The sequence below is a fragment of the Rhyacophila brunnea genome, unplaced genomic scaffold (assembly GCF_057557595.1).
Source record: "Rhyacophila brunnea isolate RB1 unplaced genomic scaffold, BYU_Rbru_1.0 scaffold_16, whole genome shotgun sequence".
Taxonomy (NCBI): Eukaryota; Metazoa; Arthropoda; class Insecta; order Trichoptera; family Rhyacophilidae; genus Rhyacophila; species Rhyacophila brunnea.
In genome coordinates this window covers 29,936,057-29,961,242 of record NW_028232816.1, presented here as the reverse complement: position 1 = coordinate 29,961,242, position 25,186 = coordinate 29,936,057, and the positions used below count along the sequence as shown (strand labels likewise).

Genomic DNA, 25,186 nt, shown 5'->3' with positions numbered 1-25,186 from the left:
GAACTTTTGGAACAATGGTGAATTTAGTTACACTTACCCCAATATCGAGGTAAGTGTGACAAACTGAGTAGTGATCAAAAAATATTAAAATGTCGTATTATAGTAAGATATACAGTGGGTTCCTTCTGTACATATTAATTGTAATGATATTGTAGATCCTATGGTAAAGTTTTCAACTGTTTAAAACATACCTATTCATCATGAACCAGGTTGAAATTCATCTCATCAAATTATATGTCACACTTACCCCGACTCACCTTACATATATATTCTATATCATAATACTAAATCAATCGAATATTGTAGGAATTATACACAAACATAACCAACAAAAATAATGATTTCGTTTGACATTTAATTTTTGACGTTTCATCTTGTACCATAGACACCGATTTTCTCGGTTTTGGCGATGTTGCCAACTGGTCACTCGCGAATTAAAATAGTCCGTAGCGAGTGGCTTCAAAAATAGTTATTATCGTATACGGCATGAAACGGGCGATACCAACTTGTCATCCCACACGGTTGTCGACCACACGAGTCGATAGTTACGAATTCGGGCTGCAGATCGCTTAAAATTTCGATATACTTATTCCACTTATGTTAGATTCTGAAAGACCAATTTTGTTGTATTAAGAAAACTTTGGGATGTCATGTCAACGTGAAGATCTCTTTACTTAGATTACCTATGTGGAAGTTTTGTAATAGTTATTGTTATTAACTTTTTTTATTTTTTAATTTGCCTATATGTGTTCCTCTCTTCCATGTGCACTTTTAACTTAAAGTCGTGTAAATTCTGTCAAATGACACTTGAGTGCATGGCGATATATGTTTTTGGTAACTGCTCCTGAGGCATTCCCAGTCAAAAAATACTGATGATTTACAACCAAACGTAGGGTCCTATGATACGCCCGATTAAGACCGGTGTGGTGCTACCCATTATAGATCATCTCGCGACTAATAAACAAGCTCGGCAGTAAATTGTCTCTGATAACTGAGTGATAACACTTCACTCCGCCATAATTATCTTTTAAAGTTTCAAGGATGTATTACCCCCGTTTCAGACAGGACACCGGTGTCGCGCTCGTATATAATAAGGAGGCTTTTGTATTCGAATAAAGGGGCATTTGTATTATGTTTACGAACGCCCAGAGCTAATGAGTCAACGCATAATTTCGCGATATAAATTAGAACATAAAACTGGCTACGGTCATAAAAACATGTGTATCAGCGGCTTGAGAATGTAGCGGCCGACGGAAAAGTGTACCGGACACGCTTTGACTCATTAGCTAGGGGCATTCATAAACATAATACAAAGGCCCTTTTATTCGAATACAAAGACCTCCTTATTATATACGAGCGCGACACCGGTGTCCCGTCTGAAACGGGCCTTAATCTTCCACGTGTTGGCGTCCTCTGGGATTGAAGAGCGAAATGATGCATGAATCACAAAGTCAGCAATGACTCACGAATCATCGCAACAACTCACAATAGTAAATTTTGGTCAATCCCCAATGATAACAATGCGGAAATTTACATAAAAAATATGACTAATACTATGAAATGTATTCCATTTAGGGTCAACTGGTATTTGGGTTCGAGTCTACGGTATGGCATGCGATAGGAAAATATTACATTAATTAATAATAGGTGTATATTTTATTAGATTAGATGAGTCAGTAGTCAGTACACATTGCGTCGCTATAGGATTTGTTTCCCGAATAGACCAAATGTCAATTTTACAGGAGACGAAAAACAAATTTCACTGTCGTATATTTTAATATCAGTAGATGTAACAATCATTCTTTCTATACTGTATGATTGCAACATTATCTAAGAATAGATTCCAAGAATAATATACTGGTATAAATCATTAAATGCACAGAAAATGCTTTTTATTTACAAGTACTCACTGTGGATATTCGGGAAATTTTTAGCGCTCTCTCAGAATAATGGATATTCGGGACAAAACATGGACGTTCGGGATTTAAGACCGTAGCGTATTGCTGCACGGCCCACAGATTACTGAGTGGTCAAAAAGTACGCGCCTCAAATGTTATATTTATTTACACGATAATTGATAATAATTACCTCTACTATTTAAATACTTAATGATCGTAATTATCCAAGTTCGTATGTAATAATAACACGCGGCAATCGCTTTTTTCGGTTTTTTTTTCGGATTAAGTAATAAAATAGTTTTTAAGTAATTAACTATTTTTTTATTGGACGAATATTTCACAAGATTTAAGAATGTACCATTCTAATAATTGAACATACTTTTAAATCACTTCTGAGAAAATATATTATAAGGTATCTACTACTTCAATTACTAACCGACGTCACGGTCATTTCTCTAATATTTTATGATGGTACTTACTCGTACTTGCTAACAATTTTATATTAATACTTTTTCCAAAAAAAAAAAAATCTATTTATATATATCTGTATATTATTATATATATATATTTCTATAATTGACAATTAAACTTATTACAAACCACCAAATAAATATTATATTTATTTACTATTGTAAGGAACAACAACACAAAATAATAGCATGTATAAATTAATTACCATTGGCTGCTAATATTAGGTAGGTACCAATATCCTAAGTATATAATATCCACCAAATAAATAGTTACTAACATACATATTAAATTAAAATATTAATTATCAGCGCATTCAAAAATAAATAATAGCATCGCCTTTATTTTCATAGAAATACCTAGATTAAAAGTAAAATAAAGACAAACAATGTTTGATTAATATTAATTTGAAATAATAATTATTTTTTACGTCATAGTAGTTGCCGGGTCATACTGTAGAATTCATATAACCGTTGGGATTTTGTGTCATTTATCAAAACAAAATGCAGTTATTTAGGTTGAAATACTCACTTCCACAACTCTATTGTAAGTTCAGGGCAAACTGGTGATGTATCAGCTATGAATGATCTCTTCAAATTTGATGAATTCACTATTAAAACAATAGTAACGTTAAAAACAATATCAATAAGACGAAATTTGAAAGAAGTCTCCAGACGGCGGAAAAATATGAAAGTGGGCGTGATTGTTTTAGAGCTAGACAGCGTGAATGTCGGAGCGAGATGCACGGCGTGAGCGCGGTTTGATTGGCTAAAGTCATATTCGGGAAATAAACACTCAGCCATATTTCGACCGAAATTAACTTGGATATTCAGGTACGAATAGTTGGATATTCGGGAGAAAACCACGGAGTAATTGTAACTTAACATGGCGTATTCGGGTTTTTTAAAAAAATATCTCTGTTCCTAGATAAAAATATATTGTTTTTATAAATGATTTCGGTAGAGTTCGATAAAAGAAATTGAACTGCATTAAAATGTCGATTTCGACAAAAATGGATATTCGGGAAACAAATCCTATAGCGACGATTGGTCAACCAAGCCAAGATAAAATGCATATACGTGACTGAGGTGTCTTCAAGTTCAACATCACTTACATAAGTAGGCACCTGCCTAGGATAGCAAATCAATACCTATTAGGCATAAAGTCCACTAAAGCAGGCTTACGGGGCGCTCGCGAATTTTCTATGTGAATCATCGAAAATACAACGTAATCAAATACGCCAGCGCACACTGGATTTGACGACGCCTTGTGCCCACCTGCCCCATGAGTCACCGTTTTTGGCTTCTCAAAGATACGAATTAACGAAAATACAACGTAGTCCATTCATTGAACACGGCAAGCAAAATCACGCTCCTCGAAGCGTCGTCGATAGACGAGCGAAAAGCCATTATTTAAGAACAGTGAACTCTTTGTTTAGTTATTGCGTGTCCGATATTAATTACAAGCCCCGAGAAATTTAATAATATTTTTATTGCTTTGTTATGAGAGACGCTGATAAAAATAGTTATTTTGTGCTCCTTGAGCCCCTTATTACATAGGTGAAGGGTAATGCGCGGGTGGGAGGGGGCCTACTCAGTAGTGAGCGCACCGAACTCTTTTTTGGTGGGCTTTATGCCTTAAAGAAATAGTAGAAAAATAGTTACCTAACTATCATACAGCATCACCGTCAGACTCAGAATACAACCGTTCACATCGAGTTGAATCAGTGTTGCCATCTTTTCAAAGTGGAATTGTACAGTCCCTCCAAAATTATAGTATTTGGGGAAAAAATATAGCACGCGTTGTCGGCTGTTGAAAATATATAGGTTTTTTGTTTTTAGAAAAAAATAACAGAGAATTTGAGAAACTCAGAGACCCCTTTTTATTTAGGTATCTCTTCATTTTAAACCAAACGCATAGGATTTTTTTTTTACGTTTTTCGAGCCATTTTTTTCCAAGTTCTCCAAATCTTCTTATATTGCGAAATTATAGTACTTACTTTGCACCAATTTATCGAACGGAAAACTCAAAATTTTAGTTATTTTTACATATTTTTTCCGATATTAAAAATTATAGTAGTTTGGGCGTACTATACCTGTTTTATATCCAGTGACGTCCCTAGACAAAATGCCAACCCTAAGCAGCGCCTAAATGCCGCCCCATTTTTATAATATAGTATTTTTTATCATCCTTTCATGACAATATTATCTAATAAATGTATTGTATGGATACATTACTAACAAAATATGTACTTACCACTAAATCTAATTTAAATGCCATCTCTAGGTACTTCAACAGACAATATTGTGTGTCCACGTTTTCATATAAGTACATTTAAATATACACCTGACAACTTTCAATAATATTTGGAAAAATTAATTAGGTCAGTATGTACCTACCTATAATTCGCAAATATGCACGTGTCATTGCTGGTCATCATGTACGTGACGTCCAAGGACAACTGAAGTAAACTAGACATCGCAAACCCGACAAAAAAAAATCAGACCTGTTAAACCTTTTATGTTAATTAATACATTTTGTTTCCAACAAGTGAGCTCAATTTTTTAATGGAAAGATATTTCCGTTATTACTAAGTTTAGGTAGGTACCTATTTCTATATATTATATTGAATGATTCTCCTCGATTTGCCGCCCTTCAAATAACTGCCGCCCCCAAGCGACGCTCAATCTGCCTACCCCCACGGGATGTCACTGTTTATATCGTACATAGTACGCGGATCAATTAATTATAGTATGGTTGCCAACATTGAGTTGAATGTTGCTCCAGCCGGATATCGAAATCTCTTAAAACTGTCGACACTCTTGATGTTTTACACTCACTAATCGGTTACATGTAAAATATACGTCGTCTGAGATGGCCGTATAGCATTGAGATAAAAAAAATACGTATTGTTCTTGGATCATTCCAGACAGTAATTTTCGTATTGTTACATTCAATAAGAACATTAATTTAATATGGATTGGCGTAAAAAATCTGATAGGAACACTGTCATTATTTTCAGATATTTAATAGTTATAAAACGACTCAATACTTACGACCAACCACCAGATTTTTATATAAATATATACGATATAATTTTATTTCTAATTTATTTACCTATGTACATTTTTTCTTCCGACTTTCTTTTGTATCCTTGTTGTTTTTACGACGTATTTTGAAGTTTTTAAAGTATTAAAAATGAATTTATAATCATCAATATTTATTTCCGATACAACAGCCATGGCTGTGTGGCGGGTCGACCAGATAAGTGAGATAAACACACATCACAAATTTGCATTGATATTAAAAAAAAAAAACATTTTTTAATATGTGACTGTGCGATGCAATTTTTTATTATTATGCATACTTGATAACTCAATAATTCAAGTGGATGTAGGTATAAAAAAAAACATAAAACCCCTAATAATTCACCCTTATTTATACCTCGCGGAACACTATTTGGAAAAGGCTACTGTAGAGTAGGAGTAGAGTATAGTAGGGCATGTATTTTCTTACCATATCTGGCATATTTTTCAAAATGATAGCTGGCAACACAGATGCCAAGGACCACATTGGTTTTGGTAGAACTGCCGACGACAGTGGATAATGGTGGAGTTAGGTTGCTAAGATCCGGCATAAATAATGCACACTAAACTTTGTATGTTTAACGTACATATTTGTTTTCATAATTAAGTATTTCTTTTATTCAACGAATAATTCACAAGATTTAAGAATGTACCATTCTAATTATTGAACATCGAGGATGGGGCGTAAACCCGGGAGATGCAGGGTTCGATTCCCTGCCGGGGTGGCTTACTTTTTTCAAAAAAAGATTTTTTTCTATTGGTTATTAATATATTTTCTCAGAAAGTGTTTTTGAAAATTATGTATTTTCAATATTTGTTTTCAATGAACTAAGACTGCAATGTATAGGTGTAGAATGTAGGTAGTGTTTGTTATTTTTTTTAATTCAATGAAACCCTGCCTAATCCAAACCATAGTAGATAATAGTAAAAAAAATATTCGTTTATCTGTAAAATATCCAAAATTATACCATTAAACCGTACATCATTAAAAATATTTTATAAATATAACTCTTTGGATATTAGCGATTATGGTTTCGTCTAGTCAGGGCTTATTGAATTTTTAAAAAAATAACCAACACCATCTGTAATAATATGTATTCATAATTCAACGAAATCAAAAACAGTCGGATCGCCCATTACATACCTAAACTATAATTAATTATGGTTTGGATAGGCAGGGTTTAATTGAATTTTAAAAACTAACCAGCACTATCTGAAAATTGTATTCTTAGTTTAAGGGCGGACGTGCTCAGCGTAGGTCAAAATTGAGCTTTTACTCTATTTTCAAAGCATGATCCTGGACATTCCTTAAACGTTGTAGATAATCTATTTATATAATTGTGAAGCCTTATTATCCTTTATATCTATTTTAAACATTTGATGACTGCATAAAGTATTTTTATTAAGTACATAAAATAGTATTATTTTAAACCTCTCGCTCTAATGTTTTAGAATATAGTCATATTTCAGTACGTCCATGTGAAGTGGTGTTAAGATTTTTTATATTTATTAATTTTTAAAAGCATTTATAAAAATATTAGTAAAATTTATGTCGACATTATTATAGTGAAATATTTACAATAAAAAATTATATTGATAATCTCTGTGATCCCAAATTTGACAAGAATTAGGCATTTTATTATTCAAAAAATGGGCAAGATTTACACATTTGAAGATAATTTTAAAGATACTGATTATAAGCTATGTCTTTGATCATTCAAATGTGATAAACATTCTACGAATAATGTTTGCTTTATAATAATTATTGACCTATGAATAAGGTAGTATTTTTTAGAAATACGCCATTTCTATTGGCATTTCCCAGTGGCTAAGCTACAACATACGGCCGTAGCCATAAATTGACAAACTTTAAATGAAGTAGGGATTAAGATCATGTTAACGCGCATGTTTGAACATGTACCGTTTAATAAATAATCGGTTAAGTGGCCCGTTAATGAAAAAAAGAGTATGACTGACAAAGTTTAGTGTGCATTATTTACATCGAATCTTAACAGCCTACCTCCGCCCCTCCCCATGAATGATGATGATTGATTAAGTATGTAGTAAGTACTTACTATCTGACAATAACAATTGAACGAATGAATCATCGGGCGACTCATCCGATCATGTTTTCGATAGCTTACTATCGCAAATCACGTTCGTTGCAATTGGTTTTATTTTACAATAATAAATAAATTGTTATTTTTTTTTTACATAGTTATGTGTTCCATAATAAAATTTAAAAATAATAATCAACATGACACGATGAATCATAATTATTTAACCGCAAATAATATTGTAATATAATGTTGTAATATTATTGGCGATGTAACCAAATTGTTGCACGGTCTTCTATTGTTTTAGAAGAATTATATTGTATTGTATGTACCTACATACGCATATAAAAATGTCTGCACGGTGAATTATAATACAATATTAAAATATATATTATATTTTATAAGTGATACCACTGATAACAGCTGTGTTCTCATTCCTCAATGGAATTCCTGCATTCCACAGATATGGGTAATCAATTAAATTGCAGGGTTGCCAACTTTTACCGTAAAGGCTCGATAACATTGAGCGAGTTTACAAGCTGCTAGTCGGCGAGTTTAAAAGGGGGCGAGTCAGCTAGTGGATAGTGATGGTGACACACAAAACTTTCCACTCGCTCAGAAGCCAACAAGCTAGCGAGTTGAAACCATAATATGTGTCGCTACATTACAAGTCCACATATAGGTATTTTTGACTTTTTTGTGAATTGCTGAAGAATTACTGCTTTCTAACATTTCTGCATTATCAAAATGTGGAATTTATTAATTTTAAATATTCTATACTCGAAATAATATAAACTTTCACCCTTGTGACTGTGTATTTGATCAAACAAAGAGCTATTTTTCTCCTATTCATCTATTATGGACTTGGCTGATTTTGAAATCTAGCGACACATATGTTGTTTCTTTAATTTGCGGAGACGGAAATGTAAAGAAAAGTTCATTGGGATTTACGCCAGACCTCAATATTGAAAGGGTACATAAGATATACTTTATGTATCTTAAACGTAATTTTTGATATTATTTGATAGGACGTATTGAGTAGTTCGTTTTTTTACCGGCAGGTTCGCCACTATCGCTCTACTGCGCAGACGTAGATTGGCCCACACGCCAGCGAGTAGCGAGTAAAGTAGCCCAGTTTTCAACTTTTATCGTAGATTGTTTACAATCTGCTTGTTAGCTAGTTCGATGATGACACTGGGCGAGTTTACTAGCAGATAGTAAATTCGCCGGCTTGCAGCTTGTAAACTCGCACAATGTCATCGAGCCTATAAGCCATTTACTATATTTTAATATACCTAATATAATAAACTATTTCTTTTATTCAACGAATAAGACACAAGATTTGAGAAAATATCATTCTATTATATTGAAAATACATCATTTGAAAACATATCATGCATAGACACACTGAAAACAATCATTTTGTAGAAAAAAAAATACGGCACCCGACGGGACTTGAACCTGTATCCGCTGGATCCGCCCCTGTATGCTTTTCAAATTAGATGCCCGTAGCTTAATTGGAATGATTCTAGTGTGTACACGCATGAGATTTTTTCGAATTATGTATATTTTAATACTCAATAGCCCTATCTTCAGTGATGTCCCATGGGATAGGCAGGTTATACGTTGCATACAGGCATTATAAAGGGCGGCGAACGCAGCAAGCGATAAGTTCGCCTTAAAGTATCGATATCTAAGTTTAAAAATGATCGAAGCATACAAAATCCAGACATGTCCAACGCGGGATAGATTTTTTTTGATCGCAAAATAAATAAATTGTAAAAAGCGTGTAGATTAATTTTGCAATATAATATAATTTCATTATGATTATGAAAGGAAACCATCAACCATTCATATGTTTAATCCGTTAACCAGCTTGCGTGAAAGTCGTTTTCAAATTAACAATAGACAAGCCTTCATACTTCATCATAACTTAAGGTGGTAAGAGGCACCTAGCGAAAAAATACGAAGCTTGCAATTTGAGACATTTTTTCATAATTTACAATTTCAACTGTGTTAATTAACTTCCCGACTAGCTAGACATATGAGAATATATCAGAACACGATGCCAATGCATTCTTTTAATACTTTTAGCCATCTTTAAGTAGAATTCAATTCATTTTCAGTTAATTCCGTTTTGTATGAAAACTTATTTCGGAAGAAATCCGTAATCCAATCCACTATTATTGGTTGCTAAGGGGGTGGTCCTAGCAACTAAATTATTAATAATAGATATGTGCGTTACTATGGAGATCAAAATGACATTTCAGTATTCTATATTTGTTTGTTTGTTGCAAAATAGCAAAAAAATGATTTGTTGACAATTGCTTTATTTGTCCTAAATTATTACATAGAATTGCCAAGTTTATATGATTCAACAGAAAATTTAAAAACGTGGTGTATAAAAAGTTCTTTTTATCTTGTAATTATTTTATTTTAAGTCAAAGATAAAGTTGCAATTATTGTAAAAAAAATGTGAATTGTCACAGGACCCCATCTTATAATTACATATATTTTATGGTCATATTTATTATTAAAATTTAGTTTATTAAGTTTTCTATGTTGACCGTAAGAGATTGTTGACTAATTAATAGTTTTAATATTTTTTATATTTATTTTAAAAAACATCGATTTCTATAAAAATATAAATGTGTATACAAGCAACTTGAAATCCTTTATATTATGCGCAGAGAGACAAGCGAGCCAAGAGACGCTGGTTCGATTCCCGCCGGGTGTCTTACTTTTTTCGTAAAAGATTTTTTCTATAGGCTATATTTTCTAATGATTGTTTTCAGAATTATGCATGGATTTGTTTTTATTGATTAGTGTTTAGTGTACACTGTTTTTGTCGAATCTTAGCAACCTACGTCCACCCCACGCCACTGCCTGATATATTATACTAAATATAGCAATATTGAAAATAACATATTTATTATTTAAATTTTATACTAAAGACATGCAATTTTATCTAATTAATAGCTATCAAAACAACCTTATCGTTTAATAATAATCTCTTAATAGTAAAGTATTCTTATCTCAATGACATTATGTGGTCAAAAAGAGGCAGTCACAAATGTTATTTTACAAAAATGATTATAATAAAAATAAAAATAATGTTCTAATGGAAAATAGCAACATTATTTTGATTATATACCTATCAAGTATATTTTTTTTATTCAATACTGAATATTATACACGATATTTAAAAATGTTAGATATTGATAAAAATATACATAAGTAATTATTTACATCACTAATTCAATTAGAAGAATATTTGGTTTTGAACAAAAATGTAATAATTTAATTTACTTTGGCTATTTTTTTTCAAAGAATAATTCACAAGATTTAAGAATGTACCTAACATTCTTTTTATTGAACATACATAATTTGAAAACACTTAAGAGCGTCCATAAGTGAAACGGCAAATAATTTTCAACTGTATGTAGAACGAAATTACGGCCGCGTTGCCATTCGGAGAGCGATTGTCGCGGCGTCTGCACGTCGATTCGTTTTGTCATGGCGTCGTATGAAAATATTCTTAAATCGTGTAAAGATGACTGAAAAACTTTACGTATGTACTTAAAAAGAAAACATGTCAATGAATATACTATTATTATTACGAATATAATAATAAACATAACATAAAAAGGACACATGTTGAACTTTTATGACAAATTATATTTCGTTCGGCTTCCGTCATCTGCACCCGCGACCCGCATTCCGCGCATCGCCTAGTCACGATCTTTTTAGACCATGCCTCAGCTGAGGTATAGCCTTAAGGCGATACATCAGTGAAACGGCAAATAATTTTCAACTATAGACGCGACGACATCTTGGAATCGCTGCCATTCAGAGAGAGAACGTCGAGCTAGGAACACGTCAATTTGTTTCGTGATGGCGACGGGGGTATTAATTCTTAAATCGTGTAAAGATGACTAAAAACGTTACCCATTTACTTTAAAAAGAAAACATGTCAATGAATATATTATTATTGTTACTAATAGAACATACGTTAAAGTGCCCACCACCACCCGTCATATATGCACAACCGTGGATATGCACGGCCGCTTTCTATGACGCTTTAAACGTGTCTGAAAGAAGTGATTTTAAGTGCTCATTCCGTCCCGAGACGGAGCCGCACGGGACTGATGCTGCAACCATGCACCGTAGTGCTGAAAGAAGAAAGTTAAGAAAGAAAATGTTTGTTTTTGGACTGGCTCTGCTGTCCGCTGACGTTAAGCGCTTTGTGTACCCGCATACTGAGTGTCACGAATTGAAATGGATGAGTCTACAGAAGAGTCGGGACTATCCCGCTCCCCATACGACGCTGCAAATTTCTCAAATGCCGCAAAGTTGGCCTCGGTTGCTACCAGATCTCCATGACCAATTGGGCCCGTGTGAGGACGGACCCTGGCAAACAGCTCCGCTCGTTCGAATTCCATAAGCGGGCAATCCCAGAGGATGTGTTCAACATCTTGGTGGTCATGCCCGCAGGTACAACCCGGCCCATCTACTATCAAGCCAAACTCGTGGAGTCTGGCGGCGAAGTTGCCATGGCCGGTGAGGAACTGGCTAATCCAGTGCGAAGGTTGGAGTCTTCTAGTTTGGTGCCTGCAGAATACGTCTGGAAAAAAACGGTAAGTGTGCCGCCCCTTGGGGGAGGCGGTCCACCTCGCCTGCCATGCCGCAAATGCGGTCTTGTACACAATGTCACTTACAGTCTTCCTGTAAGGAACGTCCTCGGATCTCTGCGGTGGTGTCAGATGGACACCGGCGAGTATTGTGCTGATCCCCCTCAAGAGGAGGGTGATCGATCCTCTGACTTGGACGTGCAGATCGAGGGGTAGCACCCCCGCGAGTACGGCAAGCGCGTCAGTAGAAGTTGTGCGGTAGGCTTTGGTAAGCGAGATCAGCGCAAGTCGCTGCCCGCTTAATAGTGCGCGTCTCACGAGAGTTAAGGAGTTTACTCGAGAATGCCAAATGCTGGAGGCGTAACCGGCAATTCCCATGAAAATTGCGCCGTATGCAACCTTAAGGGCTCTAGGCTTAAGTCCCCAATTGCTGCCCGCCATTCGGGCCATTCTCTGATAGGCCGAATTGGCCTTAGAGACGGCCGTCTTGGCGTGGTGAACGAAAGACAGCTTGTCATCAAGAATTACTCCCAGATACGTAACCCTTTCGGAGAAACGCACTGAGGTCTGGCCAAAACGAACCGTGGGCGGCCGTCGAGTTATGTTGACCCGAGAACTACCCCTGAGGAGGACAGCTTCCGTTTTGCTCGGGGCAAAGGTCAGCTTGTTCAGCAACCCCCAATTAAGGATTCTGCCCAAGGCGTCCGTGGCTGCACGCTCAAGTGCCGGTCGGCTGGTCGCCCCAACAAGCAGGAGCAAGTCGTCGGCGTACGCAACGAGCGTGCAGCCCGGAGGCAGTGGCAGGGACAGAACGTCGTCAAACAGAATGTTCCACAGAAGGGGTCCCAGGACGGAGCCCTGAGGACACCCCATGGTGGTCCTCCTGTGAATCAGGCTGGGGCCGGAGTCGTAGGTTATCTCCCTATTGCTGAAGTAGCTTTGAACTAAGGCAAAGAGGTCCCCGGGGATCTGTTTCAGCCTAAGCTTTGCCAGAACCAAGGGCCACCACGCAGTATCAAACGCGCCCGCTATGTCGAGAAAAATCCCGGCAACGAGGTCCTTGCCAGAGCTCTCCACAGAATCGATCACAAAGCGAATCGCATCCTCGGTGGACTTTCCGGGTCTAAACCCAAATTGTCTTTGCGAGATTGGACAGTTTTCCGACAGGTGGGACTCAATCCTGCTGTTTATCAATCTTTCCAATATCTTCCCGAAGACGGGAAGGAGCGTAATCGGTCTATACGCTTTCGGGTCACAAGGAGGGCGACTGCCGGCTTTGGGGATCACCGTGAGATGACCCTTTTTCCAGCAGTCGGGGAATATGCCACTACTCATGCATTCTTTGTAGAGTTGCGTGATCTCGTGTGAGGCAAGAGACCACGCCCTTCTCGCTAGCGCGTTATCTATGCAGTCAAGCCCCGGGGCTTTGCCAATCGGGAGGCTGGCAAACAGGATCCCTAGCTCGGACATGGTAGTGGCTGCGGATCGCGGAGTGTTTAAGGGGAGCAGCGCATAGACGCGAAGCTGCTGAAATCGGTCGTTGTCAATGTCGAGCGACTCGTTGTCCTGCGGGATAAGAGCATCCAACAGGACTGTGGCGGACTCTTCAGAGCTATTGGTGAACGATCCGTCGGGGCGCCGTACCGCCGACATGACTTTTCCGGGCCGTAGGCCAAGCTTCATCACGCGGAAGGGGGGGCCCCACGGATCATTGCCACCCATTTCAGTGACGAACTCTCTCCAGTGCACCTTCTTAGCCTTACTGATTGCCTTTTTGAACTTGAGTCTAGTGGTCCTGTAGGTGACCGCAAGCGGATGGTCCGCGTGCAGCGGCCCCTCCAGCGATCTTCGCGCTGCTTGTAAGGCCCTTCTGGCCCTCCTCATCGTGTCTCTCAGTCTTGTCAGTCTCGGCTTCCACCAGGGTGCGAGGTTCGGCGGTCTCGGGGTCGTCCTTCCGATAGTGCCCTCCGCTTTTTCAATAATGAGATTCGTGAGGTCCTCAGCCGCAGCGTGCATGTCCTTTGGCGGAGGGCGCGAGGCCATCCTGTCCAGACCCTCAGCAAACTCGCGGTCAAAACGTACCCAGTCGGTTCCCTTGGTTCTGAAACGCCTCGGCAGTGACTCGCTCACAAGTGGAGCGAGAGACGCGTGGCCCCTCTCGGTCCTGTAGGCGAACGTGATCAGACGGTGGTCGCTTGCTGACGCTTCCAAATGGACAGTCCAGTTCACGACGCGTCCGGCAGAACCATTGGATATCAAAGTGACATCAATGTGAGATTCCCCATTGTTGGTAGAGAATGTGGCTGGACCATTAGAGTTATTCAGCACCGTCAGGTCGTGAGTTGCCACGAGTTCCTCGAGGGGCGCCGGATTGTCCCGGCCAGACCGCGGCCCCCGGGGGGCCCACAGCCATGATTGAACGTTGACGTCCGCTCCCACTATAATCTGTTTGCCGCGGCATGCAACCAGAATTTTATCGAGCTGCTCGACGCATTTCAGGATGTTTACGCTGAATTTAAAGTAAGAAGAGACCACCACAATGGAGTTCCCCGATCGGTCGGAGACCTCCGCTACGGCAAAGAGTTCGCTCGACAAGTGGGCAAGGTGTAGCACCACTAGGGTAGGATTCGCAACGAAGATGCAGGCCATGGACCCCAGGCCGTGGTGCATTACCCGACCCCCACTGAAACCCAGGTTGGGGCCGTAGGAATAAGGCTCCTGCACCAGGACCAAATCGATGTCCATTTCCCGAACCGTCTTGATCAGCTCCGCCGTTATAGCCTTCCCTTTGCCCGCATTTAACTGACCGAACCGAATCATTGAATCGAATAATCCGTTCGGTTCCGCTCCTGTGCCATTGCGAACTTGCGCGATGGGCAATCAGGGTCAATCGCTGCATGTTGATGCGGCTTCTTGTGCCTGGCGCAGGCCGGGCACTTTCCGGGGGCCTTAATATTAGGGCATTCAGCCCTATCGTGTCCTTCCTCGGTGCAATGGCCGCATGTGGCGCTTCTCGCCGAACAATTCTTTGCCATGTGGCCGTATAAGTGACACCTTGTGCACTTGACGACGCCACAAAAGTCTTTGGTTGGGAAGGATTCCCATCCCATATATATGCGCCCGTCATTGATGAGCGCTTCCCTCACCTTTGCCGGGACCGATATCACCATGTGACATTTTCCGATTCTGGGGCCTGCCCTGTGGCTCAGTTTAACATGGCGGTATGCCTCCGAGGGGAGACCCGTGACCTCTTGAGTGTTGGCCTTAATGGCTTCCTTAAGGTCGTCCTCCGTCGTCTTGACCGGCACGTTGAATACAATTATCCGCGGGAGCCTTTTTCCTGCGATTTCAGCCCGGAGACCGGCCTCCTTTAGACCAGGAGCGGCGGCCAGTCGTTTGGCCTCTTCCTCGGTTCTGGGGTGAATGATTACCCCACCATTAAATGGACGCATGTTGGATTTATATGACAAATTATATTACGTTTGGCATGCGTCATTTGCACCCGTGACCCGCAATCCGAGCATCGCCTAGCCACGATCTTTTTAGACCGTGCCTCAACTGAGGTATAGCCTTAAGTACATATTATATATAACCAATAGAAAAAAATCTTTTTTGAAAAAAATACGACACCGATCAGGAATCGAACCTGCGTCTCTGCAAAAGGGCCTCCTTGCTATCTCAATTCTTGTTTTTATTTCCTGGTCCTATTGCCCCATGAATTTGCATGCGCCTATCAATTACCTACGTGGTCGCCATGATTTATTCCGGATCGGAACCGTTTCCTCGTGTCAAGCCTATCAGGCACCATTAGCAAGGTGTGCAAGACTAGTCAACGCGCCTCCCAAAGACGTAGACTTTTTCGGTGACGTACTAGGTATTTTGTACTCGAAATTTTATTTTTCTGTTTTGTTTCTTCAATCAATGTCTGTCTTATATTATCACGTGTGAAAATCCAAATACATTTAATTTCCCCGAATCTGTGGTTTTCTCAAGTGAAAACAAACCCTCCCACATAAACCCTTACATATAACTATTTATAGATTGGTTGTAAGTGTGCATCTACCTGCATTTTTTTATGTTGTAATAAGGGCGCATTTTTCGTTGCTGCACTGGGCGTTAAAATGCCTTTCTGCGTCCCTGATCACACATTCAATCGGTTCGCTGATAATAACAAAACGTGTTGGTGACGCTATTTTTGATACTATCATTAACGGCACCAAAATGGCAATCATCCAGATGGCGTCGTCCAGTTACATCGAATCTAGATGGCGCCGCCAAATTTTCCTAGGCGTAAGCTAACATTAAGGTATTTGATATAATGTTATGTTGTACAAGGTGGTGCGTAGATAATATTATTAAGTAAATAAATGGTTTATACCTGTTGTGTAATTATTTCATGAAATAATTGTCATAGGTGCGCTAAATAAGACGAGGTATTGAAAGGTGATGCAAATGACACTTAGAACCGGTTCTGAACCGGTTAATATCACCAATTGCTACTGTACATCTTCCACACAATAATAATATTGACATGTTCCTAGCATATCACATGCACCACAGTTACAGTACATAAGCAAAGTAAGTTTAGGTAAGTATATTGATTAGGCTAGTCGCACACAAAATTTGAACGCGATATTATGCCGCCTGAAAACTTGTATTTCTTTCTTAGACTATAGATACATCTAGACGCCACCCGTTGCATTGCTAAATGAAGCCCCGTGCTTTGCGTTTGGTTTGTGGGCGAGCGAACGCATTCGTCTACAAATGTTCGAGACCATAGACCATTTCGCTAGTGCTCGCCCAAAGTGCTCACACTAGACGCTCAGAATTAAAATATAATTTTCTATTTTTTACGTTATATAGTATTTTTAAGCGATCAAAATGCAACCATTAGATAAAGATATCCATAATTTAAGTTATTTTAAAGAAACACTAGGTCACTGATATTAAAATATATAATAAAATACAAATAAATTATCACGAACATGTATCAACTTACCTATGAAACGTAATACCATCTTCTTGCTTATCAGTACGGCTACCACATTTTAAGACAACACACAGAACCATCTTTTCTACTTAATTAACTAAAAATATTTACCACTGACTTTATGTTTAACACAAAAATAACAATTTTAGCAACACGAGCTCGCAAGTTATCGACGCTATGTGAAGCGTTTCGCCCCGATTTGATGGCGATACTTTTGATACCTTTTATCTTACTCTAGCGCGTGTCGCAGAGATTGTAAGGGTGCCGAATACTTTCTCACTCGCACTCATGCATCGTTTTTGTTCAGGCCTTGATTTCTTTCTTTTTTTGACACTACAACAGTCTGGTACAGTAGTACACATGATCGCCGCAGGGTCTGTCAGTATCACACGAGAGCAAACATGACAATTAATGGCGATGTTCATAATGAAATGACCGTTTCAGGTTAGAAATATTGTTCTTATTCTTTATCTTTATTCTTATTCCTTGTCAGATGTACAATGACGTTTATCCGTTTTGACACTTGCAGCCATGGCCCCCACAAGGGGGGGACGACAGGGATCTACCCTAAGGGCCCGGCTCAGGAGGGGCCCGGCGTGGCGGGTCAACTACTTAAGTGAGATAAACACACTACAAACTCGCTCTAATAGTTAAAAAATGTCACCTGAGGTGCAATTTCACGGGTGGAATTTTATTTTATAATTATTTTTAGTGTGTTCCTTGACTAATAAAAATGACTATCCAATATGGCGAAGGGTCGCATGATACTTAGCTATCACAAAATGGGGTCACGAGCAGTGCTTCATAATATGATACCAAGTGCCGACAATTTAATTGGCTTTATTTAAAAATGCCAAATTTTTCGAAAAATACACCGAATACCCTTTATTTTACAAGGAACCCTGGAGTTCCTGTTGTTGAACATAGCAATAGGTTGGGGGGCCATGCTTGCAGCATAACGGTCGGTGATGATTTGTGACCATATTCGTGTTGAATCTAATCTCAATGTGCATTGCGCCTAATAGAAATTAGGAAAACAAGACGTATACAACAGTGGTGAAGGGTGGAGGGTCTATCAACCTTGTTCACTGTGTGTGCTTCCATGCACTTTTATTTTTATTATTGTATTATTTACCCATATTACTCTGTATTTTTATTTCAACAATGTTAACACTTACTTTATTTGATGTCGTAAACACATTGAACTTAATAATTTGTCATGTTCATGATATGTAAAATAAATAAATTTGTTAATTTGTAGGCGGTTAAGATCCGGCATAAATGGTGCACACTTTTGTGATTATCAGTCATACGTATTTGTTTTTATTGAACTAAGACTACAAATTACATTTTGTTTTGGTTAGTATTCAAAATTCAATTAAACCCTATTTAAACCAAGCGATAATAGGTAATAGTTAAAAAATATTTGTATATTATATAATTGTGTCTTTAAATCATACATATTTTATCTATTCTGGTTTGATTTAGGCAATGGTTATGCAGATTAAAAAAAACTATCCAACACCATCTGCAATTTGTTGTCTTAATTCAATAAAAACAATTAAGTATGACTGACAAAGTGGGCACTATTTTTGTCAAATCTACACAGCCTACCTCCCCTATGATGGTTTGGTTTAGGCAAGGCTTAATTAAATTTCAAAAATAAACCATTACCATCTGCAATTTGTATTCTTAGTTCAATGGAAAGAAATACGTTTGACTGACAAAGTTTAGTGTGCACTATCCACTACCCTTAGATACTTGTAAACCGTGCAACTGTTATAAGAATGTCTGAGGCTAGTTGATAGTGCGTATGCCGATTAGCTTTCTTCAAGGCATGCTCGCCTTTCATTCTCTTGTAGTTCGTAGGTCACTCTTTTGCTCTCACATGGTATAGTTTCCAATCCGGATATTCTGGAAAATTTGAATTTTCATGCACCCGTAAATTATATGCGTGGTCGCAGCCATGACCTATTTTGGGTGAAAGCTGTTTCCTCATGTCAAGCTCATCAGGCACCAATAGCGAGGGCTGTGCAGCTGGTCAATGCACTCCCTAGAGATGTAGAGTAATGTAGACATTTATAGTGATGCGCTATGTATTTTTTTTTAACTCACTTCAATTGTATTGTTTAATTTGTATTTTTATTGAATAATTGTTGTTTTTCTTGTTTTTTTTTTATTATTTTATTTCTTTTGCTATAAAAATATTTGTTGGTTTGTTTTTTTCTCTACTGATTTCATTCCCCTGTACTTTTTTATTCTAAATATCATGTTGTGAACATCTTGAATTAATAATTTGTTATGTGCTCAATGTGTCTTCTTTAAATAAATAATTATTAACTTAAGTACTTACTATGTAACATCATACATTGAGAAAAATGTTGCGTCGATTCTGTGTGTGTCGGTTTGTGAATGCAAAATAAATCCCTTAATATAAAGTCGTCGTTGTGCAGTCGTGTCGAATTTTAATGTGTGACTCACCTTAGGAATTCTTGTTGCATGCTTTATCTTTATACTTGCAGCTGCAGTAAATTTTCCTAGATGATATTAATGATAATAGTATAAACAGGTAGGTACTTGCAAATAATTGTGAACAAACGGGCATAAATGAACTCTGACACCAATTATGTATTATTCAGTGTCAGTGTCTCTTATAATGAATTTAAAAAATACATAAATTTAATTAAAACTACACAAGTTCAAATCGTTCGGTAGATTGTTAATTATTAATCGTAAGACAAACATTTGACCATCGGATGTCCACTTCAAATCACGATTTAAACATTAAAATAATAAAACTATTCAATAAACACATATTCTAAACAAAATTAAATTAAAGGTCCATCATCAAATCAAGGCAGAATCGACTTACAATGTTGCTTTCATTATGAAAATTGCAAGTAATTAATTATTTATAAAATGAATGAACATCTGTCGCAGTTCACGGACAAAAATTAAATTAATATTAATCGATTAAAAAAATTAACATACCAATAATAATTAGAAAAATAATCTAATCAAACAAAATGGGAAACATCTTCATTATCCATTAGTCTGCCATGGCTGAGTGGCAACGTATCCGCTTGTCAAGTCGTAGGTCTCGGGTTCAAATCCCGTGTTTGACAAAACGCAAATCTTGTTTTACAAAGTTTACTTTGAACCCAGAGCATGGATGTAATAGGTTGAGCTGTTGAGCATGACTGATTAGCAATGGATTTCTCGTATGGTAATTCTTCTCACTAGAATCTTTTTATAATATTAATTATATCTGCATTATTATGAAATTACCGCCCACCTCTTGGTGAACAATGGGGATTGATTTCCTCGATTCCTTCCGAATTCTCTATCGTGGATAGCGTGGATAGCATTGTAGATCTCGTATCTGAGGTTTCGGATTTTAAAAATGCAACACACGTGCCATTCTTAAAATTTGAAATTAGAAAAGATGTTCCACAAGGATGTAACCTTGGTCCAATTTTATTTTTATCGTTCACTACGATAATACATGATAGCATTGTAGATCTCGTATCTGGGGTTTCGGATTTTAATAATGTAACACACGTCCCATTCTTCAAATTTGAAAAGATGTTCCACAAGGATGTAACCTTGGTCCAATTTTATTTTTATCGTTCACAACGATAATACATACAAAATAAACACTTCCGTATCTACTCAGCTCTCCCAGGCAGTATTGCCAACTGTCGTTGACAAAAACATGCCAGACGGAGTGCGAAAATTGAAAAAAATTGAACAAATGAATAGCTAGATTTTGTGAAAATAAATTTAAATACCTACTTAAGTAGGTACCTTTTTTGACTGTCGAAAAAAATGCAAAAAAAATCACACCGCATTTTCCCAGAAACTCATTTCAAAATTCAACAAAACAAAATTAAATTAATTAACATCCAACGATAAGTAATAATTAAGTAATAATTCCAGAAAGTGGAATCCTCGATAATCGTTAAGCCAATACCACATGCCTAAGCACACAATGCCAAGAATGCTCCTATTGTTTCATTGTGTTGTTTTATTTCTTAAGTACCGACCTACCTTCATTAAATATCCGAATAAATAAACTGAATTATCTAGCTTATTTTCAGGCACCAAAAGACGATAGTAAAAACGCCAAAAGCAAGATGCATTTTTTGCAAGCTAGATGTCGTGAAAAATGCTTGATGTGGCAAACTGTTCCCATGTAGTATGAGGTCTCAATCAACGGCAGGAAATTTGAATATTATGTATCAAGCCAATATGCCAGCAGACGTTCTTGAGACTTTTTTTATTTCTCGGATCCATTTTATATAATAGCATGGCTATCTGTCATTAAAATAAAAACTGATTTAATTAATCGAATATCACTTTCGATGTTTCTGGCAATAAATTATGAAACGAAAAGAATGCTGCATTTTAAAATTACAAATATGCAAATAGCGGAAGAAGAATTTGAAATACGGAAACAACATGTGATTTTTTGAAATGTCAAATGATCAAGATTGTCAAAAATAATATTACATCTGATAATTGATCATTGACCTTTTGCCTCTTTTAATCAAATTTAAAATGCATTTCTTTCCGTATTTTGCTCATAATTCCTTTGCACAAAAATATATACATTTTTACAATATTCTTCTGTCGTGTTTTCCGGTACATAACTTGGCAATTAGTTATTATTGTAACGACGTTGACTTGCAGATGGTACGGCTGGACGCAGCAGACAGGAAGACCATCACGCGTTCCATGGTTACCCCAGGGTGGGGTTCTCAGGCGTCCTCTTTTTTAAGGTCAATGTCCGTATCCGGTATCTTTTTCATTTTTATCAAATAATGCGTAATATGTCCTCTTTTTACGCTATGAACATTTTATGCTAATCTAATATATAAAAATTAATATTTGTTTGTTTGTTTGTTCGTATTTTATGCACTGCCATACCGTTCATCCGATTGCGATAAAACTTTGTCAACTTATTGCTTGCACTTGCGCGAAGAGTATAGGCTATAACCTTATATATAAAAAATGAATGTCTGTCTGTCTGTCTGTCCCGTACGCGTTCCGATACCATTCATCCGATTGCGATGAAATTTTGGTAAGTGGTTGTATGCACACCCGCGAAGGTTTCTGAATTAGAAAAATAATCATCTTCTTCTTCTTCATTCTATTTTCTTTTATTCGTATTGTTCCTATACCATTCATCCGATTGCGACGAAACTTTCATCAGTTGTTGTACGCATACCCGCAAAGGTTTCTGAATTAGTACAACCATCTTCTTCTTCTTATTCTTCTTCATTCTATTTTCTTTTATTCGTATGGTCCCTATACCATTCATCCGATTGCGATGAAACTTTCATCAGTGGTTGTGCCAACACCCGCGAAGGTTTCTGAATTAGTACAACCACCTTCTTCTTCGTTATATCTCATTTTATTCGTATGGTTCCTATACCGTTCATCCGATTGCGATGAAACCTTCGTCAGTTGTTGTGGTAACACCCGCAAAGGTTTCTGAATGAGTACAACCATCTTCTTCTTCTTCTATTATATATTCTTCTATTCGTATGCGTTCCTATTCCATTCATCCGATTGCGATAAAACTTTCGTCAGTAATTATGCCAACACCTGCGAAGGTTTCTGAATAAGTACAACCACCTTCTTCTTCTATTCTATCTTCTTCTATTCGTATGCGTTCCTATACCATTTATCCGATTGCAATGAAATTTTGATCAAGTGTTGTGCTCACGCCCGCAAAGGTTTCTGAATTGATACAACTACTATATACTATTCATCCGATTGCGATGAAACTTTTGTCAGTTGTTGTGCGCACACCTGCGAAGGTTTCTAAATTAGTATTATATAAAATACAAAGTTTGTTGTTTCTTTGTTCCATCCAATTTTGATTATTTTTTTACTACATATTAATAACATTAATAACGTTTGCATATTTTGGATTCGATTTTAATTTAGTGTTCCTTTGTTTGACCTTTACTCATATTAGAATTATTTTCATATTGCCATATTTTATTACACATATATTTTAATATTAAAAAAATAATTACCTCTTATTATTTTTTAAATATCTGAGATAAATACAACCACAAAGCGACCCTGTGCGAAACCGGGTACTTCAGCTAGTATTTTATAAAATCGATTGACAAAATATTTTTTTCGTGCTACATTAACGTTTTTAAAATTGTGTTTTAGTTCAAATTAAGGGTATCTACTTATACAGTGAATTATTGGCGATTTTCAATACATCTACTTAATAATGGAGCTGTCGAATATCGACACATAATAATCAAAAAATATATTGCGCAATTATATAATTTATGATGTGTGTTTATCTCACTTATCTGGTCAACCCGACACGCCTGGCCCCCCACAGCCCGGACCCCCAGGCTAGAGCCCTGTCACCCCTCCCCAGCCATGACCTACACCACTCCGGAATTGGGTGGACACCGAAAATTTTTTGACAGTTACATTAGGGATTGGGTTTCTAAAAAACCCGACATTAGTGTTTCGAAAATCTGGGTGCGCCACTGCACCGGAGTATACCTGTTTCCACGTATAGGAAATGCTACAATTTTATGTTTTAAAATTTACAGAGTTAAAGATTCTACATGTTTGTGATGGCTAATAAAAATATTCAACGATCCTGAATGCATAATTATTAGTACTTAAATAATATGTAAAATATTTAATTGAAAAATAAAACTAAAATGTATTTTAGAACGACGGTAATTATTAAAAATGTGATTGTCTAAAAAAAGGCAAAATATTAATGTGTTTTAATGTCACCAGTTTTTAGTTGGTGACCTTTCGTAACGAAAACATATATTTTAAAGGTCGATTCAAACAGGTCCAGTTTTTCTATTGAATGTGTTAAATTTATCGATTTTGAAAACGACCATTTGCATTTTTTTTTATTGATGGAAAACGTAGGTTTCGAATAAAATGATTAAGTGGGTGTGGGCAATAATAATTGTCATTAACATAAAATTTAATTAAACATCGGTAGGTATGTGTTTTGAATACAAATTACTATGTATTATATATAGGTAGATAAGTATATAATTCAAATAATATTATGACATGTATGTTTATTGTTTAATTTAATAAAACGCATTTTTTTGTAGTACCTACTTATTCCATTTTTAATAATAAATTAGGACCGGTTTCGTCCGCCTCAGAGGGACATTTTCAGGACTCTGAGGCGGACGAAACCGGTCCTAAATTATTAATTAAAATTGGAATATGTACTTACTACAAAAAAAATGCGTTTTATTAAATTGAACAATAATACAATGCAGTTCCATCACGAATTGACAGTTAACAAAATAAAAGACATGTATGTTTTTTAAAAAACATATATTTCGAGATTGTATAGATATACCTACTTACACCATATTATTTTAGAATGTAATATTTTTTGTAATAGGATATAATATTCAATGATGTTCAACTTATTACTGGAACATGTCATCAGAAACACGATGTTGGGTAGAAATTAAAATGTATTCAATAATTTTAATTACTTAACTATTTATTTTTATTTAACGAATAATTCAAAAGATTTACGAATGTAACATTCTAATTATTGAACATCCATAATTTTGAAAACACTTCTGACAAAATATATTATAACCAATAGAAAAAATCTTTTTCCAGCAAGAATCGAACCAATTAAAAGTAATACCTACTTTGATTTAAAATACAAAAGCCGATCACCAACAGTAACTCAATTTGGAAAACGCTTCAGAGAGTACTAAGAGCCATTAGTTAAAATTTGTCGCAATTAAGTATGATGCCTATAGCATAGTGGTCTATGTCCATGGGCGCGAAACTCGAGAGATGTAGGTTCGATTCCTGCTGGGTGTCGTATTTTTTTCAAAAAAGATTTTTTCTATTGGTTATGTTATAATATTCTCTCACTTCTCTCTCTTCGACTCAACGGAAGTGGCTGCAAAGCTGAGTAAAATAACCAAAATACTGATGAGTGGTAGGATATGTCTCCTTCAACTGACCCAAATTGGAGTGGTCGGACGACGAGGCCCAGGATTCATATGTA

General features: G+C 36.9%; 1 protein-coding gene and 1 long non-coding RNA gene across 2 annotated transcripts in view; both read left to right on the top strand.

Moving 5' to 3' along the window:
• Nucleotides 1–25,186, top strand: part of LOC147074621 (uncharacterized) — a 262,214-nt gene that overhangs the window by 126,084 nt on the left and 110,944 nt on the right. The window lies entirely within an intron of this gene.
• LOC147074623 (uncharacterized) overlaps nt 11,457–25,186 on the top strand; it is a 65,444-nt gene continuing 51,714 nt past the window's right edge. Inside the window, exon 1 of the mRNA XM_085943438.1 lies at nt 11,457–14,477. Coding sequence (XP_085799564.1) covers nt 11,889–12,356 — 468 coding nt within the window. The 5' untranslated portion in view covers nt 11,457–11,888 and the 3' untranslated portion in view covers nt 12,357–14,477. The remainder of the gene's footprint in view (nt 14,478–25,186) is intronic.